This window comes from Nylanderia fulva, unplaced genomic scaffold (assembly GCF_048542155.1).
Source record: "Nylanderia fulva isolate GAGA-0341 unplaced genomic scaffold, ASM4854215v1 Scaffold15, whole genome shotgun sequence".
In the NCBI taxonomy this organism is placed as follows: Eukaryota; Metazoa; Arthropoda; class Insecta; order Hymenoptera; family Formicidae; genus Nylanderia; species Nylanderia fulva.
In genome coordinates, this window is record NW_028189730.1 from 2386611 (window position 1) to 2414049 (window position 27439).

Here is a 27439-nt window from a genome sequence, read left to right on the forward strand (position 1 = left end):
TATTATATATTACATTTAGTCGTTTGAAAGCAAAAACTGCGAGATTGACTAATTAAATAAAAGTCGACCCTTTTTCAGAATCATTAAAACATGTATATATATAAATGTGGATACACAGATTCTTCTTCTCTCTACCTACTTACTCCTTCTATATAAATTTTTTATGATATTTTTAACGCGCGCACATTGAATGAACAATTTGCTCAGCAATCCGAGAGTTAGTCGGATATTTTAATCAGCGCCGACAATGCGTTCAACGTTTAGCTTGACCTCGCCCGCAATTTTTCGCGTATTTTTTTCCATTCCTTTTTCTCCCGCCCGACGAGAGCGGAACGCGAGCAGACGCGTGCTCCGTTTCCGGCACAAGCGTGTGCTGGTCGAGCGAGTTACGTCGACGGGGAGACAATGAAGGGCCGGCAACAATGGGAACGGAGAAAAGGGCGGCAAGATGGCCACCACGCGGCGAGAGAAGAAGAGGAGGTGGCTCGTTGTTGCGGGACGAAAAGAGGACGTCGCGTGATGCAGAATGAGACAAATGATGAGTCTCGGGTGTCCGAGGGAGGAGGAGGAGGATGCGAGGGAATACGGCCATTTAACATGTAGCTGAATAGCCATCGGGAAGAATGACGAACGGCTTTCCCGAGAACTCTGCAGTCTTCCCTCTCGATTCCCTCTGGGATTTTATCCCCGTCGCGGCGCGTCAACGCCTCGATCGTTAAATTATTTTCGACCGAATGAGAGACGAGTCGCGAATGCTATTATCGTGACGGATTTTCTAGAGAAAAGGATATTCTTGAATTTTACGATTATCAAGAATAAATTCGCATTCTTGAAAATTTGTTTAAGGGAATGCTGAACATGACTGTTTTACCGACTTCGAGCTCAAGGGCTTTTCTTCTTATTGGCTATACAGATTGAGAAATTCTTCTCCACAATTGAAGTACTGAGGTTTTTATGTATATTGTTATAGTTAAATATACATTTTTCTATTACATTATTATTTTTAATATTAATTCGTAAACTTATAAATTTAAATAATTTAATTAATTTAATTTTATTAATTTATTATATTTATTTACTGCGAAATTAAAATTCCAAAAGAAGATTAAGAATATCTACTAAGGCGATGCTGACCATGACTGTTTTACCGACTTTGAGCTCAAGGGCTTTTCTTCTTATTGGCTATACGGATTGAGAAATTCTTCTCCACAATTGAAGTACTGATAATAATAAACGAGGAGCGCGGTAATTTTGTGTAAAAAAACAATAAAAGTTAAAAAATTACAGTCTTTTATCGGCCTCTTGCATCAGCTCGTAAGAATACTTATTTAATACAAAGGTTCTGCAGTTTATTTGTGCACAAAATATGGCGCTCCCAATAGAGATGACATGAAAGAACTCATTCATTATTATCAGTACTTTCATTGTAGAGGATTGTTCAATCTGTATATTCAATAAAAAGTGAACCTAACCTAACTTAAAGTTGGTGAAACAGAACAATGGCAGCATCTCCTGAACCTTATTTTCAGCTCGAGATAAGTTAGTCCCTTTTTTTGATGTGAAAAGTTAAGCAAAAATTGATTTTTTTAATAAAAAAATTATTGCATTATTAATTATTATATTATATTATAATAATTATAATTGTTTATTTTTTAATAATTAAAATATATACGCATATATAAATATATATACAGAATCTCTTTACTAAATAAGATCGATTTGTATGCAAACTAAATAATCTTGAAAAGAATTGAAAAATAAATTTTCCTTACGAATGGGAATACAAATTTTCAGGATGCAGTCTTCCCTGAAATAAAACTTTCAAGACTCGCGGAAACGTCTCGCGCGCAGTTACTACAATTGAAAAATAATCTGTATTAATGCAGCGAGGGAATTAAACGTCCCTGGCTTATAAGTTCGCTTATAAGGCCGAGCTCACGTCGTTGCATTTGCCGATGTATTTCCCCCGCGATGTCCTTTGTCGTCCTTTCGCGCATTCTCCTTCTTGAACGCGGTCGCTAACTTTTTATCTTCCCAACACCGAGGGTTTTTATTTCCGTTTAAAACGCGGAGAACGGTAAAATAGATGGAAGCTACGTAACTTCAAAATTCTACAATCATCTGATTCTATTATGCAACCCCCTCGCGATTCACCAAAACGAATCACGCGTTGTTTAATTATTTCCGGTAATCATTCTTATCCTCTCTTTCAGCCAATTAAATATACAAGAGACTTAACTTAATCCACAGAATTTGTAAAAGGGATTCTCAACTCGAAAATGGTTCCCAAGACTTACCACGATAACCATTAATTGGTTAATTGTCATTCTCGAATAAAATATATGCTGAAAAAAATTTATTGAATTTGAATAAATATTTATTGTAATATTTATTTGAGACAAATAAAAAAATTACTAGTGTCAAAAATAATGAAAATAAATTTTTTCGGCTAATTTTACTCCCGCTGATTTAATTCTTTTTATTTTTACGACATTGCGTCCGCCGAGACGTTGCCGCTCAAAGAAAAAGACTGGCCTTAAGGGATGAAGGGATGCCGTTTCGACATATTTTGCCTGCGTAATCCAAACTACCCTGCGGCACGAGAACTCGTTTTCCCTGATGGGGATAACCGGACTCGTCGGGGAAAGAGAGAGAGAGAGAAAGAGAGACAGAGTGAGAGAAAGAGAAACGAGAAAGTTTTCCCGGGGACAAGAGGTTTTTACCCCTATACTTCTTTTCTTCCCGCCGGGGTGATTCCGGCTGAAGGATAAAGGACGATTTTCAGGCACAAAGATTGGAAATCGCCCTCTCGCCTGACTTTATTCCCAGACCTGAATGGCGGCCGCGACGTTTCTCCGAGGGTTATTTCGGAAAGCCGAGGTTTTTAGAGCTTCATAGATTCTTAGAGATCCGTGGAGCTTATCAAACCTTCCGGAGATATCCCTTCGTTCTTATCGAATCATCTCGGATCCGCGCGGATCGCATCTGTTTAATTTTAAAGACACCCTGGATCTTCTCCATTGACGCTTTGAGTTTATTGAATTTGTGCACGTGTGTATGTGTGTGTTGATTATATCTATCCTTTGTCGAACAGAGTCGAGTCGATGCTCCTCGGTGAATTATTGACGGGTTTGCGGCTGACTTTATGTCTTACGAAGACTAATTTACGATCCCCCTTGAACCCTCTTAGTGAGGTTCTTAGTAATAACCCGCCGCATCATCGAAAATGTCGCCGTGCGCCGACTTCGTAAAATTCTGGAATTTCGATACTTAATCCATTCTTAACAGGATCCTAAGCTGAGCTAAGTTTCATTCCTGTTTTACCGACAAAATGTGAGCTGAGCTAAGTTTCATTCCTGTTTTATCGACAAAATGTGAGCTGAGCTAAGTTTCATTCCTGTTTTATCGACAAAATGTGAGGTTAGATTCAGCTATAAATCTATTTATTGGCTATACGGATTGTTTTTCACCCGAAATTAGAACACTGCGCCCTTTATTAATACTTTAATTTGTACAGGAAAAAGATCTGTATAGTCTCATATATCTTGGTTACAGAATTATGAATTCTAAGAATGAGAACCTCACATTTGGTCGATAAAACAGGACGGAAATCACAGACGGAAATCAAAGGAAATAAAAGAAAAAGAATTTCTTTAAACTAGAAGAAATTTTTCTGATCAAACTTACAATATTCGAGGATTTGGAAAAAAAATTTAAAAACTTATAAAAATTTAAACAGCTTGAAAAGAGCAATCCTGAAGCTTAAAAACGTCAAAATGAATACGCGATTCGAAACGCGATTTAACACGCGAAGGTACTAATAATCGTAAAATTTTAAGGACGATTAAAATAAGCCGCGGCTTATTCTCATCCTCGCAATTTTGCCGGGTAAATTATGCGGTGTTATTTTTTTTCGGATAAATTCGATAAAACCCGTACGGGGGCCCGCGGCGTGAAAAACGGCTGGGGAGAAAAAAAGATTGTAAAAAATATAGGTCGTGTGCACGCGGAACGATAGCCCGCAGGATTCGAACCGAAATCCCTGATAAATTGTTTGAGGACGCAAAGAGAGGAAAAACAGAAGAAGAGAGAAAGAGAGAAGCCGCCTACGCGTCTCTGCATTTTGCAGGTCGGACATTTTTTTCCCGGCCAGCCCCTCGATAGATCCTCGATCTTTCCTCGCGACTCGATAAGGGTTCGAAACGTGCCAGCGAAAATGAGAGTCTTAAAGCTCGCAGTGGCGACGTCGTGATGCTCCGATAAATTTCCGAAAAATCTTATCTCGCCTCCACCCACCTTCGCAAAACTATGATGAGTGGCGCCGAAATCTCTTCCACGGATATTACAATAAATTAGTTCTTCTTCCTCTTCTCTCTTACCTACAATTTATATCTTAAGATGAAAAGAAAATAAAAAAAATTATAATTTTAAGGGAAATTAATTATTATTAATTAATTAGAATTTTTATTTTTAGAATCCTTTTTCTTTTTAAAAAAAAAGAAAAGAAAAAAATTGCTCAAATATTTAATTTTTTTTTTACTCATGAACGAATGTGCATCATTTATTGATTTCAGCAGGAAAACACGTGTCGGATTCAAATGACAATAAATTAGTTCTTCCTCCTCTTTTATTATAATTTTGAGGGAAATTAATTATTATTAATTAAGTAGAATTTTTATTTAAAATCCTTTATCTTCTAACAAAATTTAATTTTTTGACTCATAATTGAATGTGCATCACTTAATTTCAGCAGAGCAACACATGTCAATATTCAAATGACAATTCGAGAGTTTATTGGAGGTTTATAGAGAAACGGACCTCCGCGCGTTAACAATGTTTTGAATTTGCGAACGCGAGGCATTAATGCGAGATCGGTCAATTCGTGGTGCTAAAGCGCACCGTAAAACGGGCGGTTATGCAGATGCATGGAGATGCAACTGGTCCGATGCATATCGAGGCGTTGAAACATCTGATTGCATCGCGGGCTCCGATTTTAGGAACGAGCCAAGCTTCTCAACCTAGCTTGATTTTATCATCAGACGAAACGCTGACAATTTCGAGTTGCGTCACCTGTTGCACCGAAACGATATGCTTTCTCGAGTGCATTATTAGAATCGCAATCGGCCTATTTCCCGCGTATTTTCGCTATCGATTCTCGAAGAATTGCGTCAGATTCCGCTTTATTATTTTTTTTAATTTTATTTATTTGCTTTCTTAAATATTACATGACTATAAAAAATATAATTTTTGAGGATAAATAAATAAATAAAATAAATAAATAAAAAAATATATAAATAAATAAATGAATAAATGTTTCAGTCTGAAAACTCGTAAAATTACTGGTGTAATGATGCAGTTACGACATTTTCAGAAAGAATTGTTTTTCAGGGAGTTTTAATATTATTTTACAATATTCGTTTTTCAACTCTAGAATATATAGAGAGATATAGTTTGCATCAATTACAATTAGCTTGAAAAGATATAATTTACACATTCCTGTTTCGGTTGCTTTAATTCGAAAATCCGTTCCCTTTTTTATTTTGTTACAAAAGCATCAATTATTCCGACCGAGAGTTGCACGCGGTTTGTCACGATCCACCTGAGTCCCGCCGGGAAATTAGTTTTGCAACGGAAACGGCGCGGCCGAGAGTTATTTATGCGGACTCCCGAGAAGGACAGAGAACAGGCATCGGGCACATACACACATGTGTCCCCCCAATTAAAAAGAATTAATTTACACATTTAACAAGTTACCGCCATTAACGCAAGAGCGCCGTCTCTGCGAGCATTATTCTACAAGATAAATATAATATTATAATATTATTATTATTTTTATTTTTTTGAAAAAAAAACGCAACACGCAAACAATTATTATATTTATTATACAAGAAAAAAAATTATTATTTTTATTTTTTATTTATTATTCAATTTTACTTATTACTTTTATTTATTTTTTTTTTTTAGAAAAAAACGCAAACAATTATTATATTTATTATACAAGAAAAAATTATTATTATTATTATTATTATTATTTATTTAATACTCAATTTTTATTTTTTATTTTTTATTATTTTTGTTTTTTAGAAAAACAAAACGCAAACAAGAATTTTGAAAAATGCGCATCTAAATGTCATTACGCATATCCGTTTGACAGATTGTCATCGTGCCTTTTCGAATTTATTGTTGCGTCGTCTCTCTCGATCGAAAAATAATTATCGTGAAATTGATTGTCACGGATGAGAATTTTTTTCCTAAAAATTTCAAATATCCGTGTGATGTGAAATTAATCTAGACACCGCCTTCTTCTTCGGCCATCATTTTTACATTTTTCCGCTCTCGTCTCACGTCAGATGACAGCCGATCTTTATTCCGACGATGAGATTTGCAATTCCGATGCGCATCAACGAAAATATTTTTAGCTACGATACGTTTTTCTCTCGGTTTTCGAATATTTAAAATAATCCTTTTTAATTGGAGGACACATTATCGTCTTTTAATTGGACACATATGTGTATTCGATACTTTTCCGTATAAATAACTCGCCTGAATTTGGAATGTATACAAATAATGCGTAAATCGATCTGTAATTAAAAACTAATCTTTTATTTGATTTAAGAAACTTGAGCACAGTTTATATATTATGTAATGTTCTTGAAAATCCGCGTGTGTTGCCGATAATTTTTTATTTAATTAACAATGAAGCTTTTGAGATGAGTTGTTGCAATCAATTTAGAAAAGATAATTTTTATTTTACATTTATTGATTGCTATATGAAAGCCTTACAATGGAGAGAAATATTTTATTAATTTTAATTTGATTAATTTTTATTCAATTTTTTATTTTTATTTATTTGATTTTTATAGGTTGGTTTAATATTTTCGAAGCACTTTCTTTGTCGATTTGTGTACGACAATGATATTATTATAAATCATGACGTATTACAGAGCGATAAGAGAGAATTCGTGAAGCGGAAATGAGTCAGAGAAAGAGAGAGAGAAAAAGATGAGGCTAAATCGTGTATCACTAATAGAGGATAAATGTAGCGTGAGTGAAACGAGAATGTCGATTTGCGTCTTGATGACTAAAATTATCTCGCACATCTTGCGAGGGTCCACATTTATCATGACGAATAATCGATATGGAAATGTTATACACAGAAATAGAATTTAAAAATTCGTAAAAACTCAAATAGAAAGAGAAACGTATTCCTAATTATCTATTTTCAGTCGAGTTAATTTCCCAAAAACATATAAATCGTATTTTGCTTCTATAAAGAATATGAAATTAAAGGAAGTTTTAACTCTCTTTTTTTTAAAAAAATAAATAAAACCTCTGAAAAGCTCATGAAAAATATTTTATAGAAGAGAATAGCATTTAAATATTGTAAAAAATTAATATGGTGTTACAAAGAGAGAGAAAGGAAAACAGGCAAACTTTTTCCAATGATTGAAAAATATAAAATTTATAAAAATGATGAATTTAAAATTATGTCGAAAAATGCGAGGATTTTCCCGAGAATTTCAACTTTGTCGAAGGTACACAGTTTCTGCATATAACATACGATATATATATATATATATATATATATATATATATTGTAAACAGCTTGAAGGAAAACAGAATATTTCCTTCGCATAAATCGTTGCATAATTGTTATCAACAAATATTGACGATCGCTCTCATACTTTGCAAGTAAATTCGAGATACCGACTCGCTTGATATCCATCAAGCGTACATCATCATCCTATCATATAGAAATCTCTCGGATATTGATCGTGATAAAATAAAAATCAAATAAAAATAAAAATAAAATAGACAGGCAGAAAGACAGAGAAAGCTCCGAAGAATAAATCCATTTCATACTTATTCATGCAAATTGAAATAATTGTTAAAATTTGCACAAATCGCACATTAATACGTACACAGTTTTCTATTATTGAAAATATTTTAAATAATTCAGAGCGTATATGATGTTAAATAAAAAGTAAAAGGAAGATTTAGGGCAGATGTAGATTGCGTTTGTAAAGCTTTATCATTAAAGACGTCATATCCGAAAGATAAATCTTGAGAAATTATATTCTACTCTCGCTCTCTCCAAGTCTTCCCTCCGTTTATTTTTCATAATTGTATATTATACGATCCAATAACAATCTTATTATTTGATCGTCAACTCCATCATCGATCCGGATGAAATATTCCGATCAAGACGTGACGGCGGGAAACACACGCGGCGAACATTCTCCCTGATCTAATTTCGAAGGAAGTCACTTAATTTAAATGTCTGGTTCCCTTCTAGCCACCCTTCTATTCTCCCTTCGAGGACGGAATGAATGCTTCTTAAGGAATCGAAATTATGTTTCCCAAAAGTAGTATGAACCTTTCTTTCACCCAAAAATGTCCACTCTTCTATTTTTTTTTTCTATTGTCGCGATGTTGAGAAGAAAAAATCTAAAGAGGATAATATATTTAATATTTTTAATATTATTTAATATATTTAATATTATTAATATATTTAATAATATTATTAATATATTTAAATATATTAATATATTAAATATATTAATATATAAATATATTAATATATTTAAATATATTAATATATTAAATATATTAATATATTTAATTTCATAATATATTTAATATTTTTAATATTTATTACACAAGATTTCCATAATTCTCTTCCTTCAGACTGTACAAATTTTTCCGATCGATTTATCGTCATCTCTCGAATAATCATCCCCTCAGCTCCGTGTCGAGCTCCTCGATCCTCGAAAGTCTCGATTCCTCCGGTACTTATCTACCAACAACGATTTGGCATGATGACAGCGACAGTTCCCGGGAAAGTTTTGCGGCCGGGGATGAATGAGTTTGCGCGAAGTTCCGGCGGCTCTGACGGATCTTCGCGGCCGAAACTCGGCGCGCGGAACTATCAAAGAGCGAGCGAGAAAGTACGCGGCAATCAGTCCGCCGTCCCGTGCCCTAATGTGATTGTCGTTTAAAATGGAGTCCACCTTTCCCCTGCGCGACGAATTCGACAGCGGTGACTCGGCGACACGTTCGACGTCGACGCTCGACACTTGGCGCGAAGCGCCCGAGCGATTATTTTCCCGAGGACGAGGGAACGGGACGGGTCGTTCGGTATTCCGGTCCGCCCTCGTGAAATCTTGGGGCAGGACACCCGGCGGATACTTCATCTCGCGCGGGATTTGCTCTCCAAGAATGCAAAGATTCTTCCCCGGAGCTCTCTGTGTCTCTGTAGCGAAACGTTCAGGAGAAAACTTGGATTATTTTTTTTTCTTCGCAGACTATGTTTCTCGTTCTTTCAAAGTTTCTCGAAATCTGTTTTTTTTTTATACATTTCTCGAAGAGTTTTCTCTCTCTGAAATTTTCTAGGAAATATTTTATTCGATACTTTTCCAAGTATGATTATTATTTTCCACTTATATCTCGCGAGAAAAATAATTTAATGTCAAAGACAGAAATCAGCTGATTTCTCAAAATGTTTTCTCTGTCTTTCTATATGTAATATTTTTTAGAAAATATTTTATTTTGTATATTTGCAAATATCATTATCATTTTCCACTTATGTCGCGATAAAGATGATGTAATGACACATAAAAATCAATTGATTAAGAAATATCAAGAGAGATAAATGTTCTTTCTCTGCAGTATTTTGCCTCTCGTATTCATAAAAATGTTTTCGAGATATTCTGTGTACATTTAAAACTTGATTATTCATAAAAAATGGATAATTTGTTAATGTGTCCATCGAATAACCGCAACGTCTGACTATTGTCTGATATTACTACTGAAAAAAATTAATTAAAGCTGTGCGTAATATATATGATTCGTGCTATTATTATTAGAAATAGATATCAGTTTTAATAACAATTATTATTATCCGGTATTGTCCTTTCTCCCTTTCTCTCCCTTCTTACCCCTCTTTTTCTCTCTTTCTCTAAATTTTTTAATAAGCATCTCATTCAATATACTTTTTCAATTATTTTATTGAATATTTTTCCAAATATCATCTATTATTTTCCGCTTATTTGGAGATAAATGTCAAAATCAGCTGATTTCTCGAAGAGTTTTCTCTCTCCTCTCTTTTCTCGAGAGAGAAGGAATGTCCCTTTCTCCGCAATAATATTTTATCTCTTATACTCATAGAAATATTTTCGAGATGTCCTATGTATATTTGAAGCTTGATTATTCATAAGAAATAAATAATTTGTCAGTGTGTATCGAATAACCGCAGTGTCTGATTAATGCCTGATATTACTACTGAAAAAAATTAATTAAAGCTCTACATGATATATATGTGATTCTGGCTATTATTATTACGAAATATATCATTCTCGAATAACAATTATTAGTATCTGATCTTTTTCTCTCTCTCCCAAATTTTCTAGAAAATATTTTATTCGATAATTTGCCAAATTTTGTTATTGTTTCCCACTTACAATTAGTCGCGCTAAAGATGATTTAATGTCAAATACAAAAATCAGATGATTAAAAGATTTACATCAAGAAAGACAATGTTCCTTACTCCGCAATAATATTTTATCTTTTATACAAATGTTTGTAAGATATAAAATAAAAAAAAAAGATTTTTGAAGAGATAATTTGTCAGCATGTCTAACGAACGTCTGATTAATATCTATATTACTACTGAAAAAAATTAATTTTACATGTCATATATGATTTTTGCTATTATTACTAGGAAAGATAAAGAAAAAGTATTTAGAAAATAGTTTATTGAATTCTTTCTTTGAAATGTCGTCATTATTATTATTTATTTTATGTGAGATAAAAATAATTTAATATCAAATACATAAATCAGCTGTATTAAGCTACACCGAGAGGGAGAATAACCCTTTCTCCGCAATAATATTTTATTTTTCATACAAATGTTTTTGAGATATATCCTATATACATTTGAAGCTTGATTATTCTTAAAACACAGTGGATAATTTATCAAAGTGTGTCTACCGAACAACGTCTGATTAATACCTTATATTACTACTGAAAAAATAATTAATTAAAGCTCTACATGTCATATATGATTTTAGCTATTATTATTATTAGGAAAATATAATAAATTTAGAAAATAATTAATTAAATTCTTTTCCAAATGTCATTATAATCCATTTATGTGCGATAAAGATGATCTAATGTTAAATAGAAAACTCAGCTGATTAGGACACACCGAAAGGCTTTCTCTGCAATAATATTTTATGTTTCATACAAATTTTTTTGAGAGATATATGTTCTATATAAATTTGAAGTTTAATTATTCTTAAAAAACAATAAATAATTTGTCAGAGTGTGTCTACCGAACAACGTCTGATTAATACCTTATATTACTACTGAAAAAATAATTAATTAAAGCTCTAAATGTCATACATGATTTTAGCTATTATTATTAGAAAAAATATAATAAAATTTCGAATATTTAGAAAATAGTTAATTGAATTCTTTTCCAAATGTCATTATAATCCATTATATGTGCAATAAAGATAATCAAATGTCAAACAGAAAAATCATCTGATTAACACAAGACGCGAGAGGGAGAATGCTCCTTTCTCCGCAATAATTATTCTCCACACGAAGGAGAGAAGGGAATATTGCTTCCCTCGTCGGGCCTTCAATTACGTCGCGTCGCGCTGGTTAATTCCGCCCTTGGCGGGGGTGGCCGCGTAAACATCGGCAAGGGCGAGAGGCGTATATACGCTCGAATAGCGGGAACATCGCCATCGTAAGGAGAATTTTCGTTAATCAAGCCACATCAGTGGCCTTCCTGGCCGCAACGCTATCGATCGTCTCGATAACTAAATTATCGCTGCTCCGTGGATGGTGAGATGGATATAGAAGCACGGGAGAGCGAGAGAGAGAGAGAGAGAGAGAGAGAGAGAGAGACAGAAAGTTGGATGTGTGCCCTGCACGTCGCGTTATACAGGACACGTCCCTTTGTATTAGGACGAACCGCGCGTGAATGTATACGACGCCTTTGCCACTGGCTTTTCGGTCCGTCTACGACGACAGAATATATCGAGTCGATCGACCAAAGTGTTTGCGGCTCTTTACCTCGGATTCGAAATGTCGTTTCCAAGCGAGATTGGGAACCTTATAAAGTCAGCCTAATCCAGACTGACGCTCCGAAGCCGCATCCAGGTGGTAAAAAGAGAGGAAGCTCTACGAATAGGATCTTTTTCCATTAGTGGTTTTTTTTTTTGAAGAGACACAAGTTAGTGTCAAAAGTCTCGCGGATTTTTATTTTATTATTTATATCTAAATTTGTAGTATGCGTTATTAATTCATGATACCAGTTGTAATAACTTTGTAACTAAGTTTTATATTCTTGCTTGGAAAATAAATAAATAAAAATAAATAAATAATAATAATCAAAATAAATCTGTTTATTGTGTAATACAAGCTTAAGGGAATCCTAAGCTAATCTAAGTTTCATTCCTGTTTTATCGACAAAATGTGAGGTTAGATTCAGCTATAAATCTATTTATTGGCTATACGGATTGTTTTTTACCCGAAATTAGAACACTTCGCCCTTTGTTAATATTAATACTTTAATTTGTACAGGAAAAAGACTTATCAACCTGTATAGTCTCATATATCTTGGTTCTAAGAATTCATAATTCTGTAATCAAAATAATTTTGTCGATAAAACAGGACGGAAATCACAGACTTCTCAAGGATGTTTAGGATCACCTCAAGTCAATTGTTAAATTTAATAATTTTTCTTCTTTTCTTTCTTTTTTTTTTTTTATATTTCGAGAACCTCGAAGAGGAAACCTATATATTGATACGCGATAACGCTTAGCATACTTAGGCAATTAAATTTGTTCCAACAGAACGACAACGGATTAAGCGACAGCTCGGAATCAATTCTGTACAGGAAAAAGACTTATCAATCTGTATAGTCTCATATATCTTGGTTCTAAGAATTCATAATTCTGTAATCGAAATAATTTTGTCGATAAAACAGGACGGAAATCACAGACTTCTCAAGGATGTTTAGGATCACCTCAAGTCAATTGTTAAATTTAATAATTTTTCTTCTTTTCTTTCTTTTTTTTTTTTTAATATTTCGAGAACCTCGAAGAGGAAACCTATATATTGATACGCGATAACGCTTAGCATACTTAGGCAATTAAATTTGTTCCAACAGAACGACGACGGATTAAGCGACAGCTCGGAATCAATTCTGTACAGGAAAAAGACTTATCAATCTGTATAGTCTCATATATCTTGGTTCTAAGAATTCATAATTCTGTAATCGAAATAATTTTGTCGATAAAACAGGACGGAAATCACAGACTTCTCAAGAATGTTTAGGATCACCTCAAGTCAATTGTTAAATTTAATAATTTTTCTTCTTTTCTTTCTTTTTTTTTAATATTTCGAGAACCTCGAAGAGGAAACCTATATATTGATACGCGATAATGCTTAGCATACTTAGGCAATTAAATTTGTTCCAACAGAACGACGACGGATTAAGCGACAGCTCGGAATCGATTCTTGCGACGTATAATAACAATGGGCTGTTTAAACTTGGACTGAATTGCTTCAACTTGCGCGATATCGTCCAACTTTCTATCTTATTCACTGCGTATCGAGGCGCACGAACATTGCGGCTCGTTACCGGAAATCCAAGCACCGACGACGTTCAATTCGATGAAAAGGTTAATTCGATCCGCGGCTCCGCGCATTCAGACGAAAGTATCCTATTTAATGAAATGGAGACGCGAAATGCTAACTCCGGACTTCAAGATTGCAGAAATCGCTTTTGTTGTAACGATTATATGCGGGCTTTCAATATATTAATTATATATATAATTATGAACACTTGTTCCCTCTTGAAATCAGTATAAAAATTAAGCGTTTGTTTTTTTTATCAACAAACACTGGAATTTATTTGCAATTTTATTTAATATAAAAATATTCAAATAATAAAATAAGAAAAATTGAATTTAAAACATTAAGAATAAATAATGTCAAAAAAAACAAAACTTGTTCTCTCTTGAAATCAGTATAAAAATTAAGGCGTTTGTTTTTTTTATCAACAAACACTGGAATTTATTTGCAATTTTATTTAATATAAAAATATTAAAATAATAAAATGAAAAAAATTGAATTTAAAACATTAAGAATAAATAATGTCAAAAAGAAACAAAACTTGTTCCCTCTTGAAATCAGTATAAAAATTAAGCGTTTGTTTTTTTTATCAACAAACACTGGAATTTATTTGCAATTTTATTTAATATAAAAATATTCAAATAATAAAATAAGAAAAATTGAATTTAAAACATTAAGAATAAATAATGTCAAAACAAAACAAAACTTGTTCCCTTTTGAAATCAGTATAAAAATTAAGCGTTTGTTTTTTTTATCAACAAACACTGGAATTTATTTGCAATTTTATTTAATATAAAAATATTCAAATAATAAAATAAGAAAAATTGAATTTAAAACATTAAGAATAAATAATGTCAAAAAAAAAAACAAAACTTGTTCTCTCTTGAAATCAGTATAAAAATTAAGCGTTTGTTTTTTTTATCAACAAACACTGGAATTTATTTGCAATTTTATTTAATATAAAAATATTCAAATAATAAAATGAGAAAAATTGAATTTAAAACATTAAGAATAAATAATGTCAAAAAAAAAAAACAAAACTTGTTCTCTCTTGAAATCAGTATAAAAATTAAACGTTTGTTTTTTTTATCAACAAACACTGGAATTTATTTGCAATTTTATTTAATATAAAAATATTCAAATAATAAAATAAGAAAAATTGAATTTAAAACATTAAGAATAAATAATGCCAAAAAAAAAGTGTGAAAAAAATTCGGAAATTCTTCTGAATTTTTAAATATCCCGCAAAAAGATCTGATAATCTCTGCGAATTATGACTGATTTAGGAGAATTTCTACTCGTCTAATTTTTGCAAATTTTTAAAAATATTAAACGACCTATATTAAGTTCGCCACGTCGAAATAACGCTCCGAGGCTCTACAATTACATATGCATCCTTGCGAAATGACCAAACATTTGCTTCGATTGTTTAAATAACGTCGGATAGCGGAAATTCCATTGCGCGGTGAATTATTTGACCGGTCAATACGATTTTTCTATCTCGCTGCGTCCACCGCTTGTTTGCCCACGAATCAATTTTATCCAGCCTCCCCATTCTCCCCTCTTCATCATCCCCCGCACTTCTTTCGTCGTGTAATCAGCATTTCAAAATCGATACTTGAAGTCACCGGCAAATATTTGTAATTCATACCAGAGCCTCTCTCTCTCTCTCTCTCAAACTATGTCGGAAATGTGATTATGACATAATAATAACAGGAATGCGTAATGCAATGATAATAATAATAAAACGTCTTCCCGTATTATTCGCGAGGTATGAATATCCGGGTGAGATATTTACTCAAGTTTATCTATGCTGAAGAACGTCACCGTCGCGTTTGATTCCGGTCTCGCGAATATTGCGCTATAATTAGTCGTTAATTGATATCGAACGCAACGCAATCTAACACACCGGCGCGTTTCACGTATCGTCAATCTAATTAAAATACACGTCGTGGGCGTATGCACTCCTGATGCGCCTTGCATCGTATATAAAAATAGTTTCTTATTTATTTCCCGCGAGAGTTTCGTTGTATATTTGATTAATTTTTTCGACAGCAAAATGTTCAGGCGAAATTGTGTTTCTCATTATTTTCGACCGGTTATTCTTATAAAAGAATGAAAAATAGTAAATTAGTAATCAATTTATTATATAAATAGTAAATTATCAATGATAAATAATAAATACACATACATATTTTTTTAATATATATATATATTTATATATATATTTATTTATTTATAAAAAAATTTATAAAAAAATATATATACATATTTTTAATAATTCGATTTTCAAATCAATTAAAAGATATTTTATTTTTTAAATATATCCCACAGAGACACTCAAAAATGATTTTCACCCCGAAAGGATCTCTGCTCCGATTATATATTAAAAAAAAAAAATATATATATATATATATATATTTATAAAAAATGTATAAAAAATGTTTATAAATAATAACTCGATTTTCAACCAATTAAAAAATATTTTATTTTTTAAATATATCCCAGAGAGACACTCAAAAATGATTTTCACTCCGAAAAGATCCTTGTTCCGATTACATATTTTTTAAAATATACATATATATTTATAAAAAAATTTATAGAAAAATATTTATAAATAATAACTCGATTTTCAAATCAATTAAAAGATATTTTATTTTTTAAATATATCCCAACGAGACACTCAAAAATGATTTTCACCCCGAAAGGATGTCTGTTCCGATTATATATTTTTTAAAATATATATATTTATAAAAAATGTTTATAAATAATAACTCGATTTTCAAGCAATACGTAAAAAAAAAATTTTATTTTTTAAATATATCCCAGAGAGACACTCGAAAATGATTTTCACCCCGGAAGGATCTTCGCTCGGGATCAAGTACAATCGATAAATCAATTTGATTTAACATTTTGCAATTGCATTTCCGCCGCTCCGTTTCGACGTCGGATTTGAGGTATGAAAAATGTTGTGATTGATCAACGCGTTCGATTACCAAAATGTAATTAGTTTACGGCGTAAGCGCAAAACACAGGGACGTCGCGTCGCGCTGAAGCGAGTTCGCTCCAACTGCGTTGGCTGCATGCGCAAATTTTCCTTACGCGTGCAAAAGGCAGGTACGGCAGCCGCAACGCTAATTAGAAAATTCGCTCCGCTGCAAGGGAGAGGTGGTTACCGAGCCGGCATAATTAAATTCGAGCCCTTTAAAAGGGAGCCGAGTCTTGACAACATTCACCCGCCTTTCTCCCTCTTAATAGTGAGTTAACAATGGCGTGATTATAGGAACGCGAACAAGCAGGCGAGCTCGCTCTCTCTCTATGGCTGTCTTACCTTATTTTTGAGACGACCGTGGGCGTGAATTCTAATTGGCCGAAGCCCAACTCCTGCGGCCTCACGTCCTCCAAACTGCTGTATCTCACGTAACTACAAGCCGGCGTAGAGAACGCTGGAACAATGGAAAGAAATTGTGTGAGCCGACTCTCGATAAGGGAAAAATACGAGAGTCTGTATATATTTCGCGTAGCTACGGCGTGTGATTAATATTTCATTAGAATATTTTTTGCAGGATTTTTAGTTTGCAGATTCCTCTTATTATTTTAGAAAATTAATGATTTTATATATATACAAGTATGAATTATTGTTGAAAAAGTGCCTTAAATAATTTATCTTCAGCTTTCTCCTCGAATCTTAACTCCTTTAAATATTAAAGAAAGTTTAACAAATATCTTTTTTATTAGTGGAAAATATCCACCAAATTTCATTTTTTTCATTTGCCTGAAATTTGAGAAAAAATAGAAACTTAATTTTTTTTCTCGTTTTTTAGAAAAGTGTAAAGTTTTTACATAGGGGTTTCTTATATAAACATATATTCTTATATCCCTCCTCGAGGAGTTTTTATTTTTTTTTTTAATTAACAAATATCCTTTTTATTAGTGCTAAATATCTACCAAATTTTATTTTTTTTATTTGCTTGAAATTTAAGAAAAAAATAGAAACTTGGTTTTTACCTTCCTCTTTAGAAAAGTGTAAAGTTTTTACAAGGATTTCTTATATAAACATATATTCTTATATCCCTCTCTAAAGAGTTTTTATTATTATTTTTTAATATTAACAAATATCCTTTTTATTAGTGCTAAATATCTACTAACTTTCATTCTTTTTATTTGCTTGAAATTTAAGGAAAAAATAGAAACTTATTTTTTACTTTCCTATTTAGAAAAGTGTAATATTTTATTAGAATATTTTTAGCAGGATTTTTAGTTTGCAGATTCCTCTTATTATTTAAAAATAATTATATATATATATATATATATATATGCAGTAAATATAAATATTTAATATATTTAATGTGTATATATATTAAATATTTATACTTACTACATCGCGAAAAATTAATTTGCCGTAAAATATGGCCATTAAAATGAAGGATTATTATTGTTGATAAAGTGCCTTAAATAATTTATCTTCAGCTTTCTTCTCGAATTTTAGATGAAGATCTTAACTCCTTTAAATATTAAAGAAAGTTCAGAAACAATGTTTATATTTATAAAAGCTTTTTAGACAATGTAAATATAATTCGCGATAATATTCAAAACAGAATTCCAAAATGCAGTATCCATAAAATCATTTTGCGCAAATTCTATTTCGAATTTCTTCACAAATTACAAGTCATTTAAAGCAGCCTTATTAAAAGAAGGGCAATAAAATTATATAATTATATTATACAATATGCTTTTATTTTTTCCTAAGATTCTTACCTAAGCGCATTAATTAATAATTTTCTATTAATTACTGTTTCATTAACTTAATTAATCCCAAGGTTTCTCTTCGGAAAAAATTTCGAGCAAAGAAATAAACGAGCTTTTGCATAATTTCCCGGATAGGCGAACTGAGGAAAAGAATCGCGGAAGCGAGAAAAGTGCGGCACGAGCATATACTTCGGTACATAATTTCAAGCTGGGCCGGCATTTCTGCGCGCGAAAATTTTGCTTGCCCGAGTTATAAAAAAAATGATATTCCAAAAAAATCTCCCACGAGGTCCGTCGCGGAAAATTTCCACCATTTCTGCGAAGCGTGACTTTTTCGTCCCGACGTTCATTCTCGCTTCATTAACTGCGAATCAGCGACGTACCTGCCTACATTAAGAAAAAGAAAAGAATCGCTCTCTTCTCCCGCGACCATGTAAAGAGAGGATGTCGGGGGTGGAAATGGGAGGGATAATAGTCTCCGCGAAAGGAGGTAGATTGTAAAATCGATGAGACTCCTTCGCGAGCTCTCGCCAACTTTGCGCGGATCCTTTTATTGTGAAAAAATCGCCCGTTAATTCTCCTCGCTGATTATCCCTTTCAACCCTAAAAGGTTGTCGAACGAAATTGCTTTAAAATGGAGTTATGAAATTGATTCTCCAATTTGTCAAAATTGAAAGAAAAAAAGGAGAGTCGTATAGCTCGGAAATATAGATGGTGTACCCTCACCGAAAAAATTGTATTCTAAGCGCCAAGAGGATCCTCTTAATTTAAGATGATATTCTTAATTTATTCTTATTTTCAGAAAAAATATGTCATTATAATCCATTTATGTGCGATAAAGATGATCTAATGTTAAATAGAAAACTCAGCTGATTAGGACACACCGAAAGGCTTTCTCTGCAATAATATTTTATGTTTCATACAAATGTTTTTCAGGGAGATATGTTCTATATAAATTTGAAGCCTAATTATTCTTAAAAAACAATGGATAATTTGTCAGAGTGTGTCTACCGAACAGCGTCTGATTAATACCTTATATTACTACTGAAAAAATAATTAATTAAAGCTCTACATGTCATATATGATTTTAGCTATTATTATTATTAGAAAAAATATAATAAATTTAGAAAGTAATTAATTAAATTCTTTTCCAAATGTCATTATAATCCATTTATGTGCGATAAAGGTGATCTAATGTTAAATAGAAAACTCAGCTGATTAGGACACACCGAAAGGCTTTCTCTGCAATAATATTTTATGTTTCATACAAATGTTTTTCAGGGAGATATGTTCTATATAAATTTGAAGCTTGATTATTTTTAAAACACAGTGGATAATTTATCAGAGTGTGTCTACCGAACAGCGTCTGATTAATACCTTATATATTACTACTGAAAAAATAATTAATTAAAGCTCTACATGTCATATATGATTTTAGCTATTATTATTATTAGAAAAAATATAATAAATTTAGAAAGTAATTAATTAAATTCTTTTCCAAATGTCATTATAATCCATTTATGTGCGATAAAGGTGATCTAATGTTAAATAGAAAACTCAGCTGATTAGGACACACCGAAAGGCTTTCTCTGCAATAATATTTTATGTTTCATACAAATGTTTTTCAGGGAGATATGTTCTATATAAATTTGAAGCTTGATTATTTTTAAAACACAGTGGATAATTTATCAGAGTGTGTCTACCGAACAGCGTCTGATTAATACCTTATATATTACTACTGAAAAAATAATTAATTAAAGCTCTACATGTCATATATGATTTTAGCTATTATTATTATTAGAAAAATATAATAAATTTAGAAAATAATTAATTAAATTCTTTTCCAAATGTCATTATAATCCATTTTGAAGTTTGATTATTCTTATTTATGATATAAAATGGAGTTATGAAATTGATTCTCTAATTTGTCAACATTGAAAGAAAAAAAGGGGAGTCGTATAGCTCGAAAATATAGATAGTGTACCCTATCTCGTTTTCTTTCTTCCTCTCGTTAGCGCGTCGAATGTATACAGGAAAAACTATTCGAGAGCCCCTGACGGAGGCGCCAACATTTTTCCTCGGATAGAGCCGAGAGAAAATAATATCCTCTAAACGTTAATCGAACAATAGCTCCTTTTTTTCGTCGACTCGGCTCTCGCAAGAATAAACAGGATCATTGAATTTCAACGGAATTGTTTGTTCTGCGCTCGCAATGAGCGCGGGCACTTTTCGAAAAGTTAGAAAACAATCGAAGGAAATAAAAGACGCGAGAGAGATAGAGAGAGAGAGAGAGAGATTGTGGGGGCGGTAAACCGCCAAGGTACTCCAATCAGCTTCCCAACTTTAACCGCGCTGCCTTCCGGCTGGCAACTCTCTCCCTAATGAAAGCCGCGTGCAAACTCACGCAAGAAACCACTGTCCGTGTTGAACTTTAGTCCCCGCGCGTAACGAAAATGGCGCAATAAATGATAAAGTTTTCACCGCAAATCGTTTTGATAATTGAGAGTGGGATAAATCGTATCTATAGGGTGAATCTAAATCGTGCGAAACATTTTTCATGAGTCTTTTGGCCGAAAATTAAGGGAGGTTTCTTATGTAAACGCATATGTTCTTATATTCCTCTCTGAGAAGTTTTTATTATTTTTTTTTTAATATTAATAAATATCCTTTTTATTAGTAGAAAATATCTACTAAATTTTATATTTTTAATTTGCCTGAAATTTGAGAGAAAAATAGAAACTTAATTTTTATTTCTTTAGAAAAGTGTAAAGCTTTTATAAGGATTTTTTATATAAATATATATTTTCATATCCCTCCCTGAGTTTTTTTTTAATATTAACAAATATCCTTTTTATTAGTGGAAAATATCTACCGTTTTTATTTTTTTTATTTGCATGAAATATAAGAAAAGAAAGAAACTTGATTTTTGCCTCGCTCTTTAGAAAAGTGTAAAGTTTTTACAAGGGTTTCTTATATAAACATATATTCTTATATCTCTCCCTGAGGAATTTTTTATTGTTTTTAATATTAACAAATATCCTTTTTATTAGTGGAAAATATCTACCAAATTTTATTTTTTTTATTTGCATAAAACATAAGAAAAGAAAAAAATTTGATTTTTGCCTCGCTCTTTAGAAAAGTGTAAAGTTTTACAAGGGTTTCTTATATAAACATATATTCTCATATTCCTCCCTGAGGAGTTTTTATTTTTTTTTAATGTTAATAAATATCCTTTTTATAAATAAGCTTTTACAAAGGTTTCTTATAGAAACATATATTCTCATATCCCTCCCTGAGGAGTTTTTATTTTTTTTTTTTTTAATGTTAATAAAAATCCTTTTTATTAGTCAAAAATATGAAAAAATTTCATTCTTTTTATTTGCTTGAAATATAAGAAAAAAATAGAAATTAATTTTTACCTCCATTTTTAGAAAAGTGTAAAGCTTTTACAAAGGTTTCTTATAGAAACATATATTCTCATATCTCTCCCTGAGGAGTTTTTATTTTTTTTTATGTTAATAAATATTCTTTTTATTAGTCGAAAATATCAATCAAATTTCATTCTTTTTATTTGCTTGAAATATAAGAAAAAAATAGAAATTAATTTTTGCCTCACTCTTTAGAAAAGTGTAATGTTTTTACAAAGATTTCTTATAGAAAGATATATTCTCATATCCCTCCCTGAGGAGTTTTTATTTTTTTTAATATAAATAAATATCCTTTTTATTAGTCAAAAATATGAATCAAATTTCATTTCTTTATTATGTCTAAAATTTGCGAAAAAAAAAACAACTCCTCGGGAAGGGATATAAAAGTATATGTTTATCTAAGAAACCCCCTTAATTTTCGACAAAGAGTCATCTTCTAAAATGTTTCGCTGTTATTTGCAGACCCAGCCTGCATACTGTGTATCGTCGCTATTTGGTGAATGAAGACAATGAAGATAAAAGAAAACGACGTCCCGCAAAATAAATAATCGTGACTGACCTTACCTCTCCCACGTTGTTTACCGGGATTTAACTCCGACGACGGAGGGTTGACGGGTTAGTTGCGGGTTGCAACCCCTCTCCCCCTTCGTACGGGGAGGGAAACACGGGTGGTAATTTCAATTTATCCCGCCTTTTCCCTTCAGAGCAACGACGCCGGGCGTCGCTCAACGAGACATTTATTGCCGCGATGAGGCATCGTCCGGGATTATTATGCGCTCGGGATGCATTCTTATGCGACGACGCTTAATCGTCGCTGTTAAACAGCCCGCCTTAGCCAGCGGCCATTAATCCGCGGGAGTTCTTCCCCGGAAACGGGATTTTGAAAGAGCCGGGGATGAGAAATTAAAAGACGAGCGGCATTTCAGCGTCCCCGGATAAACCTTATTTAAGGACGAACGTGGGACGATATTTATCTAAGCGAGTTAGACAAAACAGGATGTATTCACTGGAAGAGCCGAGTGAAAAATTAAGGGCTTATTAGGGGATGTCAATTTGTTAATATATTTATTTTTATTTAAGAGCTGCATAAATATTTTCTTATTTATTAATTTAAACATTCTATCACTTGTATAGATAAGAAAAAATATATAATAGATTTCTTAATTAATATCTCGTATATAATATATACATATATATGTATATACATATATATATATATATATATATATATATATATACAAATATATATATATATATATATATATACAATATATATAAAAGCTATAAATAAATATATATATATTATATATTATATACATATATATTATATACATATATATTATATATTACACACACATATATATATATATGTATATATATATGTATATAATATATATATATATATATATATGTATATAATATATATATATATATATATTTATTTATTTATTTATTTATAATTTTAAATATTTTTATTATAATATAAACAAAATTATATGAAATTTACAATTAGAAAAAAAACATCGTTCTGTTTGAAACCATTATATTAGAGAAAGAAATTACTGTAATTTTCCGCGCATATTTTAATATCGATTTTTAATTACACGCTTAAATCTAAATCTCGGAACTTCGGTTTTAATTTTCCGGACTTCGCGCAAGAGTTCGAAACTAAATTCTATTTATTGTGCACAGAATTGTGTACATCTCTGTAAATACTGGCCGCTATCGCGGAGAAATCTCCTATAGCGCACGTGAACTTCGTATATAACATCGCGACAAATAATCGCGTTTCGCCTGATTGCATGCCGCTCTTAAATTGTCGAGCTCCATTTAGCACTCGCCGCTAACCGACCCCGACATGCTAAGAGCTTTTGTCTACTCTTTCAAAGGCTTTAAAGCTTCGGCGCGGAAATGACCGCCAGCCAGATCGCTCCCGTCGTCTGGAACTAACAACAATAGCGACGGGAAATAACAATTTTTCGATTCACTCGATTACATGTGAGCAGGAGGCAAATGTCTTTTTATGAAATCCCTTTCTTGGGATAATTATTCCTATTTATTTAATTAATAAAATTTATATATTTGTTAATTGACATTTGATATCTAACGTGACGTTTTTATTTATTAAAAATATTAATATATGTAAAATATATGTAAAATAATATTCATTTAATATTATTTTAAATATATGCAAAAATATATATGTGTAAAAATAACATATGTAAAAAATATTAATATATATAATAATATATATTAATATTAATATATATTATAATATATTATAATATATTATATATATATTAATATATGTTATAAAAATAATATTAATATATATATATATATATATATATATATTATATTATAATAAAATGATGTATATTATAAATAATATGCATAATATATAATTATATTATATATAAAATTTAATCCAATTTAACATAAACCAACTGTAATAAAATAATTTAGTTTGAGGATAGCTGAAAAAGTTATTACCTTTTGAAACGTCATGAATGTGACAGATATTAAAGGAAATAAATATTCGTTTTTCTATCTGGAATAGTCGTGCAAATGTCGCGAATTATACTATCATTTTGAAACGAACGAATAATGTCCGAAGTACTCGCCACCGGAAATACGTCGGACGTGAGCAATAAAAATAATTGTCCGTGTAGCAACAATCACCGCGTTAACTGCAGCTCGGCTGCAAGATGGCGGCGGAAACAAAGAGCTGAGAATGACGTTGTTTACGAGCGTCGATTGTTTTAAAAAGCGACAAGAGAGAGAGAGAGAGAAAGGTGGAAAAAAGGGAGAAAAAGAGGAATATGGAATACAAAGAGAGATCTGACTCTGACGAGGGATGAAAGGGAGTAAGGGCTCCTTCGGCACTGCTGGAAGACGCCTCGATCGCTTATTGGCCGGGATTAAAAAGCATTCCCGAGGCAATTGTTTGTAATTCTGATGTAAAAGCCGCGCGATAAAGGAATCGCCCGGAAATTCACGCCCGGCGTTCTATGAGCTTGGGATTCAATGCCGATTTAATCCCCCGTCGCATTCCCGGCGTTTCCCTCACCCCAACATCCTTCCCCCAAGGGATGCCTCTTCACTTGCATAACAATTAATCTATATTTATCAGTATGCAATTTATAACAAGATTGTAATTTCTCGCAAGGTATAATTTAAACAAAGGATTTCCATTCATAAATACAATACACATACATTTATTATATGTAATTATATATTTTATGCACAAATAATTATATATATAATTATTTATATATAATTATATTTAAAATATTTTATATGTATAAATAATTATATTTAAAATATTTTATATGTATAAATAATTATATATAAAATATTATACATAAATTTTTATATAATAATTTATAATAATATAATAAATTTTAATATAAATTTCTATATAATATTATATAAAATTAAAATAAAAAATTTCTATATAATATTTTATATATAAATAAATCTATATAAAAAAATAACATAATATATATAAATATAATATAATAAATATAAATCTAATATAACGAATATAATATATATAAATATAAAACGATATAATGATAGTTTTAGAGGGTTTCGCGTATCTGCAATATCGTGTAGTGCGAGGTGGAGAGTTTCCTTTGAATTGGCGATATGTGCGATACGGAATATGGCGGGATACGAGGAACTCCACTTACTGAAGCTATGATTATTTCAAGATGCACTCACAAAAATTGGCTGCCGTGCACCCTTTTTCAACGTTTCCGCCTCGCTACGCATTTCCAGGACGTTTCCAGGCAACGATTTCCGCCTTCAGCGCCGAGAGTCTCGCGACACTCGATACATCGAATGAGCCCGAGATCTCGATCTCGATCGAACATGTCCGATTAATCGATCGCCTCATTTACGTGTCGCGTAAAATTAAAGGAACTGGTTTACTGTGAAACAGATTCATTCCCCGATATATATATATATATATATATATATATATATATATATATATATTGTATATATGTGTGTGTGTCGAAACGGGTCGGAGTTTTTCAGTTAAACTTTCGCAAAATGTATATTTATTTGCCATACTTGAATTTTCCGCGTCGAATATCCTCCGTAATCGTGTGTCACAGATATATAATTTTCTTCGAAGGCAAGAAGTCGTCTCTTCCGAGAATTCGTCGGGGAATTTTTGCAAAAGGTTTTTACGAGATACGCGCGTGTGTCAAAATGTAGAAACACATCTGCGAAGCTCGAAAGTGTCGGAGGACATCACGACACGCTTCTTTATCTGCGTCGTAAAACTTGGCTGCAGCTTCCAGATCGAGCAGTAAATTCAAACTATACTATATATCAGAGAAAGATTGCCGAGTCGGCAAATTACGAAAAGGTGGCAGCAGGACGAGGGATATACTTTGATACAGTGTGATTGAGGATAGGAATAAAGGCGGATGACTTTTACATTTCCGACAACAGCTTCGGTTCGGTTAATCCGCTATTTTCTATGAATTTAGATTTAAAGATGTCAAAATCTTCTATTCTTTATCATTTTCGATATAATTCTTTTTTTATACAGTTGTAATATCCTTTTATCGAATATATATAATTTACTCACTTTTTATATATATAATTTTTATATTATTTATTTATATAATTATATAATATTATTTATATAATTTATATTTATTTTTATAAAATTCGCATTTAAATTGATTACTGGATAATTATTCTTGGTTTTGCATTAGATAATTTTCTCTAATTATTTTTTAAATTAATATAATATATAATATTTTAAAATATAAAAATATATATATATATATATATATATAATATTTTATAATATTTTATAGTATATATATATATATATTTTATAATATTTTATAGTATATTAATCAATATAATATATATCTGTAAATTAATATAATATTTTAAATTAATATAAAAAAAAATTTAATATAAATACAATGAAGGAAAGAGAGAGAGAGAGAGAGAAAAGAGTTAAAAATTACTCTTCGCAGTGATTATCCGAGAAATTTGCTGCGCAACATATCTCGCGGTTTCTTACACGCGTTAAATTTTGCGAAGAGCATATTCCGTTTATTTATTCATTTATTTATCGCAGCTATTTCTCACGGATCCACCTCGCTACCGTCATTTCGCATCCCGACGGCCGCGACGGAAAATAGATCGCCGCATCCGGTCGAGTCTGCGCGGGTTGCATTCTCAAGGTAAAACGATAAACAACGGCCGGCGTATCGACGGGAAATAAATCAGATCGAGGAACCTCCTCGATCCTCTCCTTTTCGGGGAAGGAGCGCCCCTTTTGTCGGCAACATCAGAGAGCATCAACAAATCTGTCGGGACACGCGCGCGCGCGCCTCCGATTCCTGGCTCCGGTCCAGGCACTTCCGGTTCGCCGCGCGTGTTCACGACTCATCGCATCGCGAGCGAATGAGCCCGTGATTCTCTCTCACACACGGTAGTTTTATTTTAATAGAGTCCGCCGGTCTCATCACGCGAGCGAGGATTTATTACGAGCCGAGAAACGCGCGAAGGATCTTTACGGATCTTTTCGGAGAAATATGGACCAAAAACACGATTCGATCCTGCCACATACATTC

General features: G+C 32.0%; 1 protein-coding gene across 4 annotated transcripts in view; it reads right to left on the reverse strand.

Moving 5' to 3' along the window:
• The window catches only part of LOC114938984 (uncharacterized), a 149700-nt gene that overhangs the window by 45809 nt on the left and 76452 nt on the right, over positions 1–27439 (reverse strand). For all 4 annotated transcript variants that reach the window (XM_029313196.2, XM_029313193.2, XM_029313195.2 and 1 more), the window contains one exon: positions 16982–17096. Coding sequence is in view for 3 of the 4 variants with exons in the window: in XM_029313193.2 (XP_029169026.1) it covers positions 16982–17096 (115 nt within the window). In the remaining variant the exon portion in view is untranslated. The remainder of the gene's footprint in view (positions 1–16981; positions 17097–27439) is intronic.